Here is a 20,543-nt window from a genome sequence, read left to right as displayed (position 1 = left end):
GTAATACATTAGTTTTCTTGTATTGCCCACAATTCCTCTCTTGCATGTTCTGTCCTTCTCCTACCTTCCCTTGGTCTTACAAAACTGTTGTAAAAGAATGTTTTAAAAAAAGTTTCTAAGGTTTGATTTGTGAGAAATGAAATTAACCTTGTTTTCACTATTTTAACTAGTTCAACAAAACTGTTTCAAATAATGCCTTTAAGTTTGTGAATCACTGTCTGAGAAATAAAAAACTAACCTTGAAAACCATTTAGTATACATGACTCCTTTAAATTTTTTTTAATTTAATTTTTTTTTAATTTTTAATTTTTAATTTTTTTTTAATTTAAATTTTTTTTTTAATTTAAATTTTTTTTAGTGAGGCATTTGGGGTTAAGTGACTTGCCGAGGGTCACACAGCTAGTAAGTGTTAAGTGTCTGAGGCCAGACTTGAACTCAGGTACTACTGACTCCAGGGCCGGTGCTCTATCCACTGCACCACCTAGCTGCCCCCATGACTGCTTTTTGAAACTATTGAAATCATTGCTTGTACTGTTCCTCAGTGAACTTTGCTACATTCCTGTATGATATTTCATCATACATTTTTAGTATTATAATTTTGATCACAGTCAGTTTCTTGAAAGAATTAATTTCATAGGTACTATAATCAGAACTTTGGGAAATTTTGCAAATGTATCAAAAGGGAGGCTCCCTTTATCTCCATAGTAACTGAAGTACAGTATTGGCATCTTTATCCTGAAAATAGTAATCTAAAACCTGACTATTTTAGCGATTACTTTTATTCTTTGAAATATAATAGCTACAGGGGCAGCTAGGTGGCACAGTGGGTAGGTAGAGCACTGGCCCTGGAGTCAGGAGGACCTGAGTTCAAATCTTGCTTTAGACCTGTGACACTAGCTGTGTGACCCTCGGCAAGTCACTTAACCCTGAGTACCTTGCCAAAACAAACAAACAAACAAAAACCTAAAAAAAATATAATAGCTACAGAGAAATTAAGTTCAAACATGTTTAAAGTTTTTATATAAGGAAAACAAACACTTGAGTATTCATAACAGAGTATTAGTAAGGAAACTGGCTTAAAAACACCTTGAAAACTTCTCACATAGTAGTAGTATTTTGCACTATCTGATGAGAAGTTTCTTTGTAATCTAAGGCAGTAAATGGTTTCTTAACTTCTCTTTGGTTTAAAATTGTGATGCTTTAGTAATTTTTCTATAGCAGATATAATTGTTTGCCAGTATATAACACATGGCTTCACACTTAATTTTAATGCAACTCTGAAAATCTTTAATTCCTGTAGCTATGTAAAAAATAATAACTAGTAGCAATTAAGTTCCATTGTGAATCAAGATCCTACTTACACAGTTGTTGTCCCTAACAAATTTTTGAGTGGATTTCTGAAAATAAAGGGAATAATTCTAAATGTGTTAAGAGGATTTTGTCATTGAAAGAAATCTTGTGTCTTGCATTCTTTTGTAAAGCAAATGGTCACATCAAGTGTACCTTTCTGAAAAACCTGGATTTTGACATATAGGGACTACAAAACCAGAAACTTTTAAATTCAGTTGTACAGACAAGTGTCTGATATGTACAAGGCTTTATGTTAGGCACTGGGATACAGAGATGAAACTAGATATGAACTGTCTTAAGGAAATTTGCAATCTAGTTTAGGCTTCCAGGCAATCATGATTAGGAACTATTTCTGAAGATAATTTATTTTTTCTTTCTGAATTTTCTCTTTCCTTCCAAAATCTTTAACCATCCTGACCCTGATCTGTATAACTTCTTACACAAAAAACTTAACAAAACTATCCCTGTAAAGTTTATGACTCCTTCAGTTCTTCATGACCCAGGACCTTATTCAGTTATAACAGTTTCAGTCACAACTAACTCACTGTCTGTAATCTGTATTTTAATCTCCTAACAATCTTGTACTGTGATTATTACACGGGTACCACTAGTGAGGCAATTGGGGTTAAGTGACTTGCCCAGGGTCACACAGCTAGTAAGTGTTAAGTGTCTGAGTGCGCCACCTAGCTGCCCCCTTCTTTTTTTAATTTTTAACTAACTTTTATTCTTTTAATATACTTAAGTAACTGCTCATAATTTTTGTGTCCTTTGTAAGAATTGTCATTCTTGTTTGGCCTGCCAAATTTCTAGTTTGTATGTTACCTGTTATAGTTTTGGAGCTTTACTATTCTCACTTGAGCTGTCATTCAGTTTTTTGAAAGAGTACTCTCTCCTTTTTTCTCTCCTTAACAAAGTCCTTTTTAACCTGAATGGTTGTCCATTTTCTTTTGAATAGTGGAAATATGTTACAACAAGTCTTTTTTTTGGAGGGAGGGGAGCAATGAGGGTTAAGTGACTTGCCCAGGGTCACACAGAAAGTAAGTGTCAAATGGCTGAGATCTGATTTGTGTTTTTGTTTGTTTGTTTTTTGGGTGGAGCAATGAGGGTTAAGTGACTTGCCCAGGGTCGCATAGCAAGTAAGTGTCAAGTGTCTGAGGCCGGATTTGAACTCAGGTCCTCTTGAATCCAGGGCCTGTGCTTTATCCACTGCACCACCCAGCTGTCCCCTGAGATCGGATTTGAACTCAGGTCCTCCTGAATTCAGGGCTCGTGCTTTATCTTCTGTGCTACTTAGCTTCCCCTGCAACATGTCTTTTCAAGAAAATTTTTATTTTATTTTCAGTTATGAATTATTTCTCTCTTCCCCACCCATTGAGAAGGCAAGAAAACCCAAATCCATTACATATATGTATAGTTATGCAAAATAAATTCCTGCATTAGCCATGTCCAAAATAAAAAATAAAGAAAAAGAATATGCTTTAGTCCGCAATCTCATCAGCTCTCTATTTGGAGGTAGATAGCATGTTTCATTCTGAGTCTTTTGGAATTGTGATTGGTTAGGGTTATTAAGTCTCTCATAGTTGATTATCTTTACAATGTTGCTGTTAGTGTATAAATTATTCTCCTAGGTATGTTCATTTTACTCTGCATCAGCTCATACAAGTCTTCTCTGGTTTTTCCGAAGCCATCTCCTTTATTATTTCTTACAGCACACAATAGTATTTTGTCACATTTATATACCCTAACTTGTTCAGCCATTTCCCAGGTGATGGAGATGCCCTTTGTTCCCAATTCTTTTCCATTACATAAAGAACTGCTATAAATACTTTTGTAGTGTTCCAATTTCCCCACATCTTCAACATTTATCATTTCTCCCTTTTTGTCATATTAACCAATCTGATAGGTATGAGGTAATACCTCAGAGTTGTTTTAATTTGCATTTCTCTAATCAATAGTGATTTAGAACATTTCTTCACATGACTATAGATAGTTTTAATTTTTTCATCTGAAAACTGCCTGTTCATATACTTTGGCCATATCCATCAATTGGGGAATGACTTATACTCTTATAAATTTGATTCAGTTATCTATATATTTTAGAAATGAGGCCTTTATCAAAAAACACTGGTGTCATCAATTAAAAAAATTATTTCACTTAAAAATCTATTTTTTTTATTCCCACTTCTCCCCTCATATTAAAAAAGAAAAATAAAACCTTTGTCACAAATAGTTTTGTCATCATTTTTTGGTGTGTGGCGCAGTGAGGGTTAAGTGACTTGCCCAAGGTCACACAGCTAGTAAGTGTCAAGTGTCTCAGTCCAAATTTGAACTCACTTTCTCCTGAATCCAGGGCTGGTGCTTTTATCCACTGTGTCACCTAGCTGCTCTTTGTCATCATTTCTTAAATGTTAGTGATACATGAGTAAAATTAGTCAAATACTTATCTCTTATTGGAGCTGCTGCTCTGGAGCAGGCTATGTGTAAAGTGATTCCCGGGAAACATTTGAGTTGTGCTGAATAATTGGATCTCCTGTGTCAACAGGCATTTCCAAGTTCACTTTCATTCTCCTTTATCCACTTGGTCCTTGCAGGAATACTAGCAAGCCCTCTGCTCTCAGGTGATCTCCATTCTCTAAGCTCTTAATGATTATTGTCTCACTAATGAAATGGGTGAGAAAACTTTTGGAGTAGTGGATATTCTGGTTTTGGATTGGGTGGCTGAGCAAAGAGATTACATTTCTGTGGCTGGAACAGTCCATTTACTATATGTATATATATATATGCGCATAGTAAGCACTTAAGTGCTTGCTGACTGACGTTTAAAAATATAACTGAGAGTACTTTAAGATCTTTCACTGCATATTGTGGGATGATGACTAAATTAATAAATGGAATTAACTTGCTTTTCCCTCTTCTATACACCTTAATTAAAAAATATGTTTTTAAAAATTAGTGTTAACAATGTATGGCTAAGTGCATTTTAAAATCCTAAATTCTTTTAAAGAAAATATAATTTGTTTTTAACATCTTAAAAATATTTTTAGTTCCAAATTCTCTCCTTCACACCACTCCCCCACCCACTGAGAAGGCAAACAATATGATATCAATTATATATTTGAAATCATGCAAAACACATTTCCATATTAGCCATGTTGCAAAAAAGCAAGAAAAATAAAGTGAAAAAATTAAACTTCATTTTGCACTCAGAGTTCATCAATGGACATGGATAGCATTTTTCACTATGAATCATTTGGCATTGTCTTAGACCATTGTATTGATCAGTCTTTCACTGATCATCATCATAATATTGCTGTTACTTTGTACAATGATCTCCTGGTTCAGCTCACTTCACTTTGTTATCAGTTCACTCAAAACCTCCCATTTTTCTGAAACCATCCTGCTCATCATTTCTTTCTTTCTTTTTTTGCAAGGCAGTGAGGGGTTAAGTGACTTGCCCAGGGTCACACAGCTAGTAAATGTCAAGTGTCTGAGGCTGGATTTGAACTCAGGACCTCCTGAATCTAGGGCCAGTGCTTTATCCACTGCGCCACCTAGCTGCCCCTTGGGTTAATTTTATAGTCCTTTGGGTATAGTTCCAGTTGGTCTCCAGGATAGTTGGATCAGTTCACAACTCTACCAACAGTGTATGTTTTTGTTTTTCTAGATCCCCACCAGCATTTGTCATTTTCCTTTTCTGTCATGTTAGCTAATCTGATTGCTGTGAGGTGGTACTTCAAAGTTGTTTTAATTTGTATTTTTCTAATCAATAGTAATTTAAAGCAGGGCTTCTTAAACTTTTTTCACTCACAACCCTCTTTTGCCTGAGAAATTTTTATGTGACCCTGGGTATATAGGTATATACAATAGGTATACAAATCAAACATTTACTCCAACGTTTTTCATAACCCCCCACATTCAGTTAGGTGACCCCACATGGGCGTTGTGACCCATGGTTTAAGAAACTTTGATTTAGAGCACTTTTTCATGACTATAGATAGTTTGATTTCTTCTGAAAACGGCCTGTTCATATCTTCTGACCATTTATTAATTGGGGAATGGCTTAAAATTTTTTTAACAGATTAATATTGATGCAAAAATTTTAAATAAAATACTAGCAAAGAGATTACAGCAATATATCACAAGGCTAATACACTCTGACCAGGTGGGATTTATATCAGAAATTCAGGCCTGGTTCAACATTAGGAAAACTATCATCATAATTGACCATATCAATAACGAAACCAACAGAAATCATATGATTATCTCAATAGGTTCAGAAAAGCCTTTGGCAAAATAGAGCACTCATTCCTAGTAAAAACATTAGAGATCATAGGAATAATTGGAGTTTACCTTAAAATGATAAGGACTATTTATCTAAAACCATCAGTGAGCAAAGATGTCCATTATCACCTCCGTTATTTAATATTGTACTAGAAATGTAGCTATAGCAATGAGAAGAAAAAGAAATTAAAGGAATTAGAATAGATAATGATCAAACAAAACCATAGACAATGAAGTAATATAAAAAATTTATACAGCAAATTTCTCTGATAAAGGCTTTATTTCTCAGATAGGGAACTGAATCAAAACCAATTTCTTTTGCTTGTGTACTTAGTTTATTTAAAAACAAAAACCAAAAAACAAAATGGGACAGGTAGGTAGATCAGTGGATAAAGAACCAGCCCTGGATTCAGGAGGACCTGAGTTCAAAACCAGCTTCAGACACTGACACTTACTTGTTGTGTGACCCTGGGCAAGTCACTTAACCCTCAATGCCCTGCAAAAAACCAGATCAAAACAAAACCCCCAAACCAATAATAAACATTTTTATTTAAAGTTTTGAGTTTCAAATTCTCTCTCTCCTTCCCTCCCCTCTCCCTTTCCTGAGGCAATAAGCAATTAGATATAGGTTATGCATATGCAGTTATGTAAAACAGTACCATATTAGTCTTTTTGTATAAGAAAACTTGAAGAAAATAGAAAAAGAAAGTGAAAAATAGCATGCTTCAGTCCGTGTTCAATCAATATCAGTTCTTTCTTTGGAGGTGAAGTGTGCTTCATCATTAGTCCTTTGGGATTGTCTTGGATCATTGTACTGTTGAGAATAGTTAAGTCATTCAGAGTTCATCAAACAATATTGCTGTCACTGTGCACAGTGTTCTCTTGTATCTGCTCACTTCATTATACATTAGTTCATACAAATCTTTTCCAGATATTTCTGAAATCATCCTGCTTTTCATTTCTTATAGCACAATAATATTTCATCACCATCATATGCCACAGCTTATTTAGCCATTCCTCAATTGATGGGCATTCCTTTCATTCCCAATTCTTAGCCACCACAAAAAGAGCTGCTATAAATATATTTTTGTACAAATAGGTCTTTTTCTCTTTTGGGGGATGTCTTTGGGATATCAACCTAGCAGTGGTATTGCTGGATCAAAGGGTATGCACAGTTCTATAACCCTTTGGGCGTAGTTCCAAATTGCCTTCTAGAATGGTTGGATCTTTTCACAAATCCTCCAACAGTTGATTAGCATCCCTGTTTTCCCACATCTCCAAGATCCAATATTTTTCTTTTATGTTATATTTGCCACTCTGATAGGTTTGAGGTGATACCTTATAGTTGTTTCAATTTGCATTTCTCTGATAAGTAGTAATCTAGAGTATTTTTTCATATGATTATAGATAGCTTTGATTTCTTTGTCTGAAAACTACCTGTTCAGATTCTTTGACCGCTTATCAATTAATTGTGGAATGACTTGTATTTTCATAAATTTGACTCAGTTCTCTATATATTTGAGAAATGAGGCCTTTATCAGAGATACTTGTTTCAACAGTTCTTTCCCAGTTTTCTGCTTCCCTTATAATCTTGGTTATAATTTTTTTTTGTGCAAAACCTTTACAAAATTTTTATAATCAAAATTATCTATTTTACATCTTGTACTGCTCTCTATATCTTCTTTGGGCCTAAATTCTTCCTCTGTCCATAAATCTGAATTTACTTATAGTTATCACCCTTTATGTGTAAATCATGTATTCATTTTGACTTTATTTTAGTATATGGTGTGAGATGTTGGTCTATGCCTAGTTTCTGCCATATTATTTCCAGTTTTCCCAGCAGTTTTTGTCAAATAATTAGTTTTTGTTCCAAAAGCTTGGATCTTTGGGTTTATCATATACTAGATTATTATAGTAATTTACTATAAGTGTAATTTGTACCTATTCTGTTTCATTGATCCATCTCTCTGTTTCTTAGCCAGTACCAGATTGTTCTGATTTTTACTGTTTGTGATCTGGTACTGTTAGACCACCTTCTTTCATATTAAATAATAGAAGTGATAATGGGCATCCTTGCTTCACCCCTGATTGTATTGGGAAGGCTTTTAGGTTATCCCCATTATGGATAATGCTTGCTGATGGTTTTAGATAAATATTACTTATTTTAAGGTAAGCTCCATTTAGTGTTTTTAATAAGAATGGGTGCTGTATTTTGTCAAAGGCCTTTTTTTTGTCTGTTGAGATAATCATATGATTTCTGTTGGTTTTATTATTGATATGTCAGTTATGCTGATAGTTTTCCTAGTACTGAACGAGGCCTGAATTTCTGGTATAAATCCCACCTGATCATAGTGTATCATCCTTGTAATATATTGTTGTAATCTTTTTGCTAGTATTCTATCTAAAAATTTTTGTATCAATATTCATTAGGGAGATTGTTCTATACTTTTCTTTCACTGTTTTAGCTTTTCTGGGTTTGTGTATATTTGTCTCATAAAAGGAATTTGGTAGGACTCCACTTATTTTCTCAAATAATCTATATAGTATTGGATTAATTGTTCTTTAAATGTTTGGTAGAATTCACTTGTGAATCCATCTGGTCCTGGGGATTTCTTTTTAGGAAGTTCATTGATGGCTTGTTCAATTTCTTTTTCTAAAGTTGGGTTATTTAAGTATTTTATTTCTTTTGTTAATCTGGGTAATTTAAATTTTAGTAGATATTCATCTGTTTCATTTAGATTGTCAAATTTATTGGTACATAATTGGGCAAAATAGTTTCTAATAATTGTCTTAAGTTCATCTTTATTGGTATTAAGTTCACCCCTTTCATTTTTGAGACATTTAATAATTATTAAGTTATCTATCCTCAACCTTATTTCATCCTTACTTTATTTTACTTAATCTTAATTCCAGATCTTTTGTTTTTCTTATGAGACAGTACACATTTTCTTCAATTTTTTTCTTTCAAATTTGTTTTATTGTTTCTTGATGTCTCATGGAATCATTAGTTTCTATTTTCCTAATTCTGATTTGTAAGGAATATTGTCTTTAGTGAGCTTTTGTCTTTCTTTTTCCATTTGGTCAGTTCTGCTTTTTAAGGAGTTCTTTTGTTTAGTGAATTTTTGTACCTCCTTTCGACTTGGCCAGTTCTACTTTTTAAATGATTTTTTCCCCCCAATTCTGCTTTTTAAGGAGTTTTTTTTCTTCAGTGAATTTTTGTACCCCTTTTACTATTTGGCCAATTCTGGTTTTTAAGGTAGTATTTTCTTTAGCATTTTTTGTGCCTCTTTTATTAGGCTGTTAATTCTCTTTTCATAAATTCCTTGCACCACTCTCATTTCTTTTCCCAATTTTTTCTCTTCTCTTTTCTTTAACTCTTCTAGGAATTATTATTTTTGCATTGTTTGCATTTTTCTTTTTTTCTATTCTTTTTTTTTGGTGAGGCAGTTGGGGTTAAATGACTTGCCCAGGGTCACACAGCTAGTAAGTGTTAAGTATCTGAGGCTGGGTTTGAACTCAGGTTCTTCTGACTCCAGGGCCAGTGCTCTATCCACTGTGCCACCTAGCTGCCCCCAGTTTGCATTTTTCTTTGAGGCTTTGCTTGAAACTGTTTTCACATTGTTGTCTTCTTCTGAATTTGCATTTTCATCTTTCCAGCTACCACAATAGCTTCAGATAGTCAACTTCTTTTTATTTGTTTGCTCATTTGTCCAACCTGTTTCTTGACTTTGAACCTTTTTTTTTTTTGGATGAGGCAATTGGGGTTAAGTGACTTGCCCAGGGTCACACAGCTAGTAAGTATAAAGTGTCCGAGGTTGAATTTGAACTCAGGTCCTCCTGACTCCAGGGCTGGTGCTCTACCTACTGCGCCACCTAGCTGCCTCTTGACTTTGAACTTTTAAAGTTAGGCTGTGTTCTCCTGGGAATGGGGAAACACTGTGCCAAGCTTCAGGCTTTTTCATGCTGCTCTTTTCAGAGCTAGTTCTGGGTGATCAGCAAGTTTTTGGTGCTTTCCAAGTGGCATTTTCTTGGAAGAGGTGGGATTATTTTTGTTTGTGCTCTGGTCTTTACCTAGTAAGAGCCTCTGCATTCCTTCAGCCATAAGTGCTAGTGTTCCTTTTGTGTCTGACCACAAAGTTTTCTTCTCTGTCATGTAGTATGACCCCAAATTGTATATGGGCAGTGGAATTGCCAAACAGTGCCCAGTCATGTGCCCACTGTCAGCTCAGGATCCCTTGCAATCTCTTTCTGACCATTTGATCCATTCCCTTACTGTCTCTCAGCTGAGCAGCTGCCTTCAAGGCCTAACAGGTGTTGCCAGACCTCTTCTACTGACTTTCTAAGTTGTCTTGGGCTGGAAAAATGTCTCACTTTGGCCTTTTGTTGGCTATGCTGCTCCAGAATTCGATTTGATATGTTATTTTAAAGTTGTCTACAGGGGAATGTTTGGAGAGCTCAGCTATAATGCTGCTTCTACTCTGCCATCTTGGCTCTGAATGCTTATATTATTTTCTAAAGAATCATATATATATATATATATATATATATATATATATATATATATGTAATGTAGATTTTATGTTGCCATATTTAAGAATTTAGTGGAACATGTCTTGAAATAACTTGCAGAATGGAATTTATTATAGTTAACTGCATGTATGGCTGCTGTGACAAATTTTTATCCATTCCAAACATTAGTAAAGAATGATAGATTATTGCCCAGAACTTTAAGTATTGCTATGAATTACAGAGGTCCTAATAAGAAGAGAACAGCTGATGAGACTTTCAAATTTACTTCTTGCTTTCCAACTTCTTATATCTAGCAGATGGTTCCATTTAAAAAGATGTATATACACACACACACTTGTGAGTTTAACAAATGTTTGTGGAGCAGGATGTAGTATATTAACATTTTATTTTACTTAAGACTCCTGCAATTTCTTTTATGGAGTTTCTGGATAGAAACTTGGATGTATTCTAAAATGAGTGTGATAAACGTTTCTAGACTATTCTAGACTCATTTAATAGTTTAGATTTTCTTGTTCATTCTTTTTCAGTTATGTCTAACTCTTCATGACCCTATTTTAGGTTTTTTTGGTGAAGATTCTGAATTGGTTTGTCATTTCTTTCTCTAACTCATTTTACAAATGAGGAAACTGAGGTAAACAGGGTGAAGTGGCGTGCCCAGAATCACAAAGCTTGTAAGCGTCTGAGGCAAGATTTGAACTCAGGAAGAGGAACCTTTCTAACTCTAGGCCCATCACCTCCATTCATTGTGCCACCTCCTTGCCTCAGTAGACTAGATACAGTATTCTAAAATGATTTAATAAGATTTATAAGGTAACGAAGTTTGTGAAACAGAAAAAAAAACCTTTCAGTTAGGATGTAATAGAAATAATTAGTAGAATAATATTTTTTGTTTTTATAATTACTTTAATATCTGAAATTTGAAATAAAATATTTTACCCATTTCACTGTAGTAAGTTGAGTCTTAGAATTTCAGGGCTACGAAAATATGAAAATTATTGTTGTCTAAACATCTCTCAATGATTTTGTGCTTATAGGTATACCAAGCTTGGCTATGCAGGCAACACTGAACCCCAGTTCATTATACCATCATGTAAGTAGAAACTTAAGTTGTATGTTCATGAAGATTATGTTTTCTGAAACTGTTTTGAATATACTAGTTTCCTAGCTCTTTGGCATCCTGAAATTTAGTCTTAGGTTTTTATAAATACTCATTAGAGACAGTTTCCTTGTTTTTTCTTTACTTCTATTTCAGTTGCCTATAATCACGGTTCCTGGGATTTCAGCTTGTAAATCTGGCTAGTGTCTTGGTTAGAAATACCTATAATTTCAGTTAGAAATACTTAAGTGACCCAGGAAATGTGCCTGTATATCCTCAAAATGAACTGGTAACTTCAAATAAAAGAATAATCCTTTTTTTTTGGGGGGGGGTAATACATTTTTGGGCCAAATTGCCTGGTTTGCACTTCTTACCCGGTTGAAGGAGTTTTCTCTCTCTTTCTGTCTGTTTATCTGTATGTCTCTTTGCATATTTATATTTACTTTTAGTCAGTAAATTGAGGGTTATTGGCCTAAATTGAAGTCCCATAGACCTTTCTGGGCAATTAGGTGGCAAGTATCAGATCTTTAGTCAGGAAGACTCACTTTCCTGAGTTTAAATCTAGCCTCAGACTCTTACTAGCTGTGTAACCCTGGGTAAATCACTTAACCCTGTTCGCCTCAGTTTCCTCCTCTGCAAAATGAGCTGGAGAAGGAAATGGCAAACCTCTGTCTTTGCTATGAAAACCCCAAATGGGATCAGTAAGAGTTGGACACAACTAAAAACAACAACAACAAGAGGGATAAAATCAACAGGTCTCTGTAATTAGCTTAGCACAGTGCCTGGCACATAGTAGGTGCTTAATAAATGTTTACTGAATTGACTTAAAATAAAGAAGAGCAATTATGTAATGGAGAGTATTAGTTCTCCTTGGAAATATGGCCCATGTATTAACAAAATTCTACTTTATAAGTATAGATTTTTTGGAGATAAATGTAGCAGTAGAGGTACTAAAAATGTAAGTAATATAAAATATACCATAATTTTGGCATAGGTGGCAGTAAGGCTTGGGATAAGGGATAGAACTTGTCTTGAACTTCCTGGTGAGGGAGGGCCAACCTCTTTCTTTTCCTCCCTTGCCTTTGCCAAAGGTGGGCTTTTGGAGGGTGGGGTGGTGGTGGGGCCTGATGGCATCAAACTATATCCAGATGCTCTTTGGAGGATTTTTGATTGCAAGAAGACTGATCATTACTGGCAGAGAACTAAAAATGAATCAAATTCAGATGTTCACAGTGATTAAGTGGGAATAAAGAAAAAAATGAATGAATAAATGAATGAATTAATGAAAAAAATTTATTAAGTACTTACTGTGTACCATGTTCTGTGTTGAGTGCTGGAAGTAAAAATACAAAAGTGAGATAGATAGCCTCTGCCCCCAAGGAGCTTACATCTTAATAAGGGGGCTATAGGATGTAGCTCTTGGACAAATAGAGATGCCTGGAAATCTTTCAGGTGTTGGCCTGGTAGTCTAGAGTCTAGACTTTAGATGACAGAGCAGCAGAATGAATGACTGAATCTAGTCATCTAGAGGGGTGCATAGGCAGTTGAATAATAAGGCTTTGCTTTCTTGAGGGTGCATCAGCTGTCTAGATGGCAAAGAATTGTGATCCAGAGCACTCATTGGGAGGGCAAATGGGAAGGCCCAGTGGATTTATATGATATATTTGCCTTTCTGTGACATGTTCAGCTCAGACATGAGCTGTTAAAGTTTTTATTAGAGGAAAGTCCTTAAGATTTTAACCTGGCACATCTATCAAAAGGATCTGGGACCTTTAAATGACACAAGGGTTATATTTTGAGGACTTGCCAGGTTTACTAATGTTACTTTTTGGATCTAGGCTACCAATATTAGTGGTATATAAGTCAAGCTAGTTTTTTACAAACACCTGTGACCTTAGGGAGCATTGTACAATTGTATGGTATAGGGTGAGTGGCCACCATTATTGCTTAGTTGGAGAGCTAGTACTTACTGTTGGGTATAGACTCACAGATGAAGACCCTCAAGATTGTATTTCAAAGGAAAAAGGGGTCTGCAAACTCTGTTTGACATATGGATTATGAAAAAAAAAGTTGAAGAACAAAATTTTGTTAATGCATATCTAAGGGAAAGATCTCATCTGGTAGACTTGAATGACCTGGTCAGTAAAAAAATGTTTCACAATGGAGCCAAACATAGTTCAATGGACTCTTCTATGGTATAGAGATGAAATATTCCCTATGGTTGGTTATTTAATTCTCTTTATTCTGATTCCATGCTGACCATACCATCTGATTATTAATTTGTTTTCATAGTTACCTTGATACTTGGAAAGTGTGCCTTATATAGTAGATATTAGCATTTTGGTAACTAGAAAGACATATCCTCATTGTAAATGAATAAATTGGCATTTCATTTTATGAATCAATTTCTTGTGAGGTTGGTTGTTGCAATAACAATATCAATTACCTGGTGACTGGTATCCATTTGATCAAATTTTAATTTCTGAATTTCTGCAGATCAGAAGATAAGAGATCCATGACCATAGCAAATCCTTCACACTGCAGTTATCTTGTGAAGCCTAACTTAAGAGAGCTTGCTAGCCTTACATTGTTTTATTTCATTGCCTTCTTTTAAATTTTTTTAAAATTTAAATTTATGTTTAAAAAATTCTGAACTTGACAAACACCAAATAAAATGGGCATTTATATTTGGAAATAGAGGATAGAACAGAAAAAGAGGATTGTCTCTGAAACTGCAAATCTCCATTATATACACTTTTTTCATTTAAAATATATAATAAATTCAGCATATAACTTTTGAAGCTATTCTGCTTGTCTTTGATTATTTCTGTCCTTTCTTCTGATCTCTTTTATGTATTTAAAAATGTTTGGTGATGTTCTTTTCTTTCTTTCTTTTTTTTTTTTTTTGCAGGGCAATGGGGTTTAAGTGACTTGCCCAGGGTCACACAGCTAGTAAGTGTCTGAGGCTGGGTTTGAACTCAGGTCCTCCTGAATCCAAGGCTAGTGCCTTATCCATTGCGCCACCTAGCTGCCCCCTCTTTCTTTTTTTGACTGCCCTATTATAACCCCTCCACTTTCCCCAAATTGAAAAAAAAACTTTATTATTATTATTATTATTTTTTTTTTTAGTGAGGCAATTGGGGTTAAGTGACTTGCCCAGGGTCACACAGCTAGTGAGTGTTATGTGTCTGAGGCTGGATTTGAAGTTAGGTACTCCTGACTCCAGGGCTGGTGCTCTATCCACTGCGCCACCTAGCTGCCCCTTTATTATTTTTATTATTTTTAAATTAACAGACTTGTATTTTACTGCTTCCCCTTGCCCCATCCATTGGAAAAGAAAAAATAAAATCAAAACCCTTGTAACAAATAAGCATAGTCAAGCAAAAAAAAAAATTCCCACATTGTCAACATCCTAAGATACAAGCTATTTCAAAAGTCAGTGCAATTTTATGCTATTGAAGCTTACATCTTGAGCTTGTCACCTCATTGGTCCTCTGGAATTATGGGTAGTCATTAAATTAATCAGAGTTCTTAAGTCTTTCAAAGTTGTTTGTCTTTGTAGTGGTATTGTTATTGTTTAATTATTTTCCTGGTTATGCATCAGTTCATATAAGCCTTCCCAGGTATGTTTGAAACTATCCCCTATCATCATTATTTACAGCACAATAATATTCCATTACAGTCATTTGCCACAATTTGTTCAGTTTTTCCCTAGTTATCCCTCTTCTTAGGTTTCAAGCTCTTTGTATAACAAAATGCTGTTATAATTATTTTTGTACATATGGGTCCCTTTTCCCTTTTCTTTGATTGCTTTGGGGTACAGGTTTAGTTGTGATATATCTGGGTCACTGTTTATTGACCAATTCCCAGCTCTACCAATATTTTATTAATGTACTTATTTTCTCATAGCCCCTCTAACAATTGTCATTTTGGGGGAAATAACAATTTATCTTTTGGAGAAATTAGTCTCACATTTTTGGAGATAGAGGCAAGTGATAAATATATTGGCTTTGTAGATGAAACCTTATTTTTTTATTGTCACATTAAATCTGTGATGGAGAACCATTTTTGTGAAATTAAGAGTGGAAATTTTAATTGAGTTCTTTATGTTTTAACATTTTAAGAGAATTTGCTAGTTCTTAGGTCTCGTTTTTTTCTGGCTTCTTATTTTGTTGGATTTAGAAGTATAGAACCTTAGTGTTAGAAGGTGGTCTTGGAGGGCATTTTCCAAATTTTTTTTTTTTGACCTTTGTGTAGCCTTGAACATTGTTGATCACTTTCTCCTCATTACTTTTTCCTTTCGATTTTTGTGACACTACTCTCTGCTGGTTCTTCTCTCTTTCGGACTCTTCCTTTTGTCCCCTTTCTGATTCTTCTGTGCCATGTGTGTTCTTCAAGCTGTCTTGAGTTCTTGTTCATCTGTATTATCTCACTCAGTGATCTTATCAACTCCAGTGGGTTAAATTAACATTTCTATGTAGATGATTACTAGATCTTTGTATCTAATACTAGTTCTCTTGTGAGCTATAATCATATGTCAAAAACTTCATTTTGGACATCTTGAACTCGATGTCCCATAGGCATCTCAAATTTACCATGTCCAAAACCAACTACGTTAACTTTTTTTTTTTTTAAGTGAGGCAGTTGGGGTTAAGTGACTTGCCCAGGGTCACACAGCTAGTAAGTATTAAGTGTCTGAGGTCGGATTTGAACTCAGGTACTCCTGACTTCAGGGCCGGTGCTCTATCCACTGTGCCACCTAGCTGGCCCCTACGTTAACTTTTAAAATTTAAATTAAACACATTAAAATTCAAAATGTTATTTATTCTTATTTTTCTAAATTTTTACTTTGTTTATATTTTATAATTTTAAATTCATAGTATAGTAGTACATATGTAATTTACAAATAAGTATTCATAATTAGACCTGTAGATTGAAAAATTTGTTTTAAATTGTAGTGGAGATAAGTTTCCAAAAACATTTGGAAATAACTGCTCTACAAAACCAGTCCACTAGCTGAGAGATTTAATTTGAGCTTATATTCTCTTTGGTTAGTGTCTGTCACAAGTTATTTGTAGGTACCACTAAATGGAATGATCAGTTTTGATGGATCTTTTGATTTTTATTCAGTAGACCACTTTAACCAATAATTTGCCTGTAACTTTGAGTGTTCTCCTATCTCCACTCATAACTCTTGTTTTCTGTACCTTCAGATCGATTTCTGACATAATCTTATTTTTTGGCCCAGTTTTTTAGACTAATTCCCAGAACTAACTCCTTCTACCACTTTCACTAAGTATGTCCTTTGTGGTTGTTCAGTTTTTTCTTGTCTTGGCAACTCTTTGTTACCCCATTTAGTATTTTCTTGACAAAGATACTGGAGTGGTTTTCCACTTTTCCTTCTCTAGTTTGTATACAGATGAGGAAATTGACTTGCCCAGGGTCACACAGCTAGTAAGTGTCAGAGTCTGGATTTGAACTCATGGAGATGAGTCCTGACTTCAGACCTGGTACTCTATTGTTACCTGGTACATCTATTGCACCACCTGATTGTCCCCAGAGGTCTGTGGGCCCTCTTAATTTAGGCACTCTATCCATTGTGCCACCTAGTATATTCTTAGTGCTTCCTTATTTGTTGTCTCCCTGGTCTTTCAACTCTAAACTTCAAAGGATATGAAAATCATAATACATTGAGAATTTATAGAGAAGGGGGCAGTAGGCTGGGGAACTTTTGTCTTTTTTCACCTTCCCTATCCTTCTTTTAGTCACCTCAAGATATATTTTTCTTAGTCTTAAAGTTTTCAGTTTCTCTTCAATTTTTTCCCTTGTCAGTGGGTAGTTAGCATTGATGAAGTGAGAACTTGTAGAAATGTAAGATAACCTATTTATTTCAGCAGTTTTTTCATGTTCTTGAATTTTATTTTTTAGAATAATGTTTTGTAAACAGTTCCTTCAAAGTACAATCCAGTTAGCATCTTATTTGGCTCAATTAATGCTAGCTAATAATAGTGAACATTTATATAGCACTTACTGTGTACCTGGCAATTCTGAAGACTGCTTTAAAAGCTTTCTACTGGAGGGATGATTCTACAGGGGTAAGTAAATTTTAAACATATTTTGTGCTAGCAGAGAACATAAACAGAAATATGACTTAATAATTCTGTCTTTGTGATAGTATCAGTAGTGTTCAGCCAAAACTCTCTTTGATATTGATCTTTAGATCTGAATAAATAGTGGACAATATGAAAAAACAAACAAATTCCAAACCCATAACCACAAATGAAATCTTCCAGGAATATGAGAAATCCAAACTGGCGTGACTGTGTTAAAGTAGTGATGAATTAAGTTAAATATTGTTGGACTATTTTCCAGTCAGTTAAGAGTGCTTTGACTTTACAAAATCATTTGACATCTTTTGTTTGGGACCAATGAAATGCATTCCAATTCAGTGGTTTAATTTAAAACATTAAGTATATATAGTATGCTACATTTTGAGAGTTAAAGATTTGTTTTTAAAAACCCTTACGATTCCTGACCAGCCACATTGGAGGGATGGGGAGGGAAATGTGTGGAACAGGACATGTAGAAAATAAATGTGATACAAGTTAGAATGTTGTAGAGACGAAATATTCTTGAACAGTTTTAATAGAGAGCTCTCTCTTTTCACCTGGGAGTTCAAAGGATGAGGAGAGGTATCATGGAGCATAATGATTTTGAGCTGAGCCTCAAAAGGAAAGGATTGAAACAAGCAGAGATGAAAAGGAAGTCTATTCCAGGACAGGACAATCATAGCTGCACAGCTGTGTGGAGGGAGAAGAGTATAAGAGCAAATCAAGGCAGAGGTAGTACTGTTTGTGATACTTAGTATATGAAGGAACATAATGTGAAATAAGGCCATGAAACTAGGTAGAGTCAAGTCAGTAAGTATTTATTAAATGCTTATGTTCAAGGCACTGTGCTAAGCATTAAGTATACAAAAGCCATGCAAGCAAAAAGGTAATCCCTGTTCTCAGGGAGCTTGCATTCAAACGGGGAAAGACAAGGTATAAAAAGGACCCTGAAATGGGTCTGGAGTTTATGGAATGGGGATAAAATTCTCATTGTCAAGAGCCAAGCTTGGAGAGGAATGAAAGAGTGAACATGGCTGACCTGGGCACTTCCTTATAAAGGATGTTCCAGTAGTAACTACCAAACAGAGGAAATTTCTCCAGGGGATCAGGGATTTTCCTGGATGAGAAGGCTTCTGGGATGTGGTAGAGAATGAGATCTACAGAGTCAGGAGTGGAGCCTGGAGAGGAATGAAGGCATGGAGGAGATCGGCATGCTTTAAATGCTAGAGTAAGGATTTTATATGTTATCCTAAAGACAACAGGGAGTCTCTGAAGGTTTTTGAGTTGCGGAATGATGTGGTCAGATCTTTGTATTTGCTTTCTATCATAAATACTGTAAGGGCATTATCATTCTATTAATATATTTTAGGATCACATTTAAATAACAGTGTGGGTATAGAGAGGAATGTTTAAGCATATAATAATTGTTTTTTGTGACTTTAGATAAAGAAATAGTTAATAGGTGACACTTCAAGCATAATAGGTTCAAGTCAAGTCAGCAAGAAAATTTATTAAGCAGCATACTTTGTGCCAATCATTGTACTTTTAAGGACAGGGAATACAAAAATGAGCAGAAAGAAAGACAGTTCCTGTTCTCAAGGGGCTTACATTCTAAAGGGGGAAGACAACACTTAAAAGGGAGATGAAAAGGGTCTGGTAGGGGAGGTGAAGATACCTGGAGTAGTGCATTGTAAAGAAAGTCTGGAAATCACATTAAAAACTTAAATTGATTTTGTCTTGCTCAGAATCATAGTTAATTGATAATTTTTCAAGCATTTTTTTTCTTTACTCACCTTTCCTGTGACTCATCCTGTATTTTTATTTACTTGTCTTAAAGAAGTTTTTGGAATGATCAAGGGAGATTCAACTATGCATCTTCTGTCAACATTAATAGCAACTGAATGGATTAGTCTCTTTGAATTACACTGAAAAATAACATGGTTTTCATGAACCTCTCGTAGCATGTTTCCTGAATGATTTTTCTTTTGGAGGATGGGGTGGTTGTAAGGGAAAGGAAAAAGAACGATGATTGAAATGTAATGTTTTGAAATTACACATTGTATTTAAGAATCACATTGTATTTCCTTGTTCATTTAAGTGAATGATGTTCATGCTGGACATTTTTGTGCTTTTGTTTTAAGGTATTGCTATCAGAGAGTCAGCGAAAGTAGTTGACCAGGCCCAAAGGAGAGTACTGAGGGGAGTTGATGACCTTGACTTTTTTATAGGAGATGAAGCCATAGACAAACCTACATATGCTACAAAGGTAATATTGGGAAATAAGAAAACAAACTTGCTTGTTTCAAGTGTAGCGTTGATTCCTGACTGCATTAATGGAAGGGAGACATAGAATGATGGGTGTAAAATGGCGTATAATCTACCAATTTTGGGGAGGAATTTGACATGTTTTTTATAATTATATTTGAAAAAAATATCCTATCTAGGAAACAACACTGAAGACAAAATAATGAAGCAATACTCTGCATGTTATCCCACTCATGTGGTTAGTTAAAAATTTACCATTTTAGCAATAATCATAAATAAAAAGAAACTTGTTTTATTTGAAAAAACTTACTAGATATAAATTAAGCTTTTACAATATTCATATATCTGTAGGCTTCTAGGATTTCTAGTAGATACATTTTTCTTTTTTTATAGGCTTTCTTATAGTTTTAGAGGGGAAGGGGCCTTAGAGGTCATGTAGTCTAGTTTCTTTTTTACAGATGAGGAAACTGAGGCTCAGAGAGGCTAAGTGACTTGTACAAGAAGATCTCTCTCATTTTTGTTTTTTGCATTTCTTTGTTTCCTTAGTAACCACATGATAAGTGCTTAATAAATGCTTATTGATTATTTAATGATATATATTCTATTCTTACTATAGCCTAGTATCATACTTAGTTTTTTAAAATAGTAAATTTAAAATAGTAATAACACTTGTATTTGGCCTGGTATATTATATCCCTCTTTTATCAGATGTATATATGTGTATTATAAAGTTGTGTATATAGTTTGAAGGCATATGATTATTGAATCTGTAATGGCCACCTTATGGCCAGTAACTATTTTATTATGTTGTGTACTTGTACATATTTAGTGTCAGACAGCTAGGTGGCACAATGGATAGAATTCTGGGCTTGGAATCAGGAAGACCTGAAGTCAAATGTAGACTCAGACAC

At 34.7% G+C, this 20,543-nt stretch overlaps 1 protein-coding gene across 2 annotated transcripts in view; it reads left to right on the top strand.

The window, feature by feature from the left end:
- Nucleotides 1-20,543, top strand: part of ACTR3B (actin related protein 3B) — a 106,473-nt gene that overhangs the window by 10,990 nt on the left and 74,940 nt on the right. For both annotated transcript variants that reach the window (XM_043968261.1, XM_043968260.1), the window contains exons 2-3: nt 11,196-11,251; nt 19,509-19,633. In XM_043968261.1, coding sequence (XP_043824196.1) covers nt 11,196-11,251; nt 19,509-19,633 — 181 coding nt within the window. The remainder of the gene's footprint in view (nt 1-11,195; nt 11,252-19,508; nt 19,634-20,543) is intronic.

Source organism: Dromiciops gliroides, chromosome 5 (genome assembly GCF_019393635.1).
Source record: "Dromiciops gliroides isolate mDroGli1 chromosome 5, mDroGli1.pri, whole genome shotgun sequence".
NCBI lineage: Eukaryota > Metazoa > Chordata > Mammalia > Microbiotheria > Microbiotheriidae > Dromiciops > Dromiciops gliroides.
The sequence above is the reverse complement of the archived record's forward strand: the minus strand, read 5'-3'. Positions and strand labels throughout refer to the sequence as shown.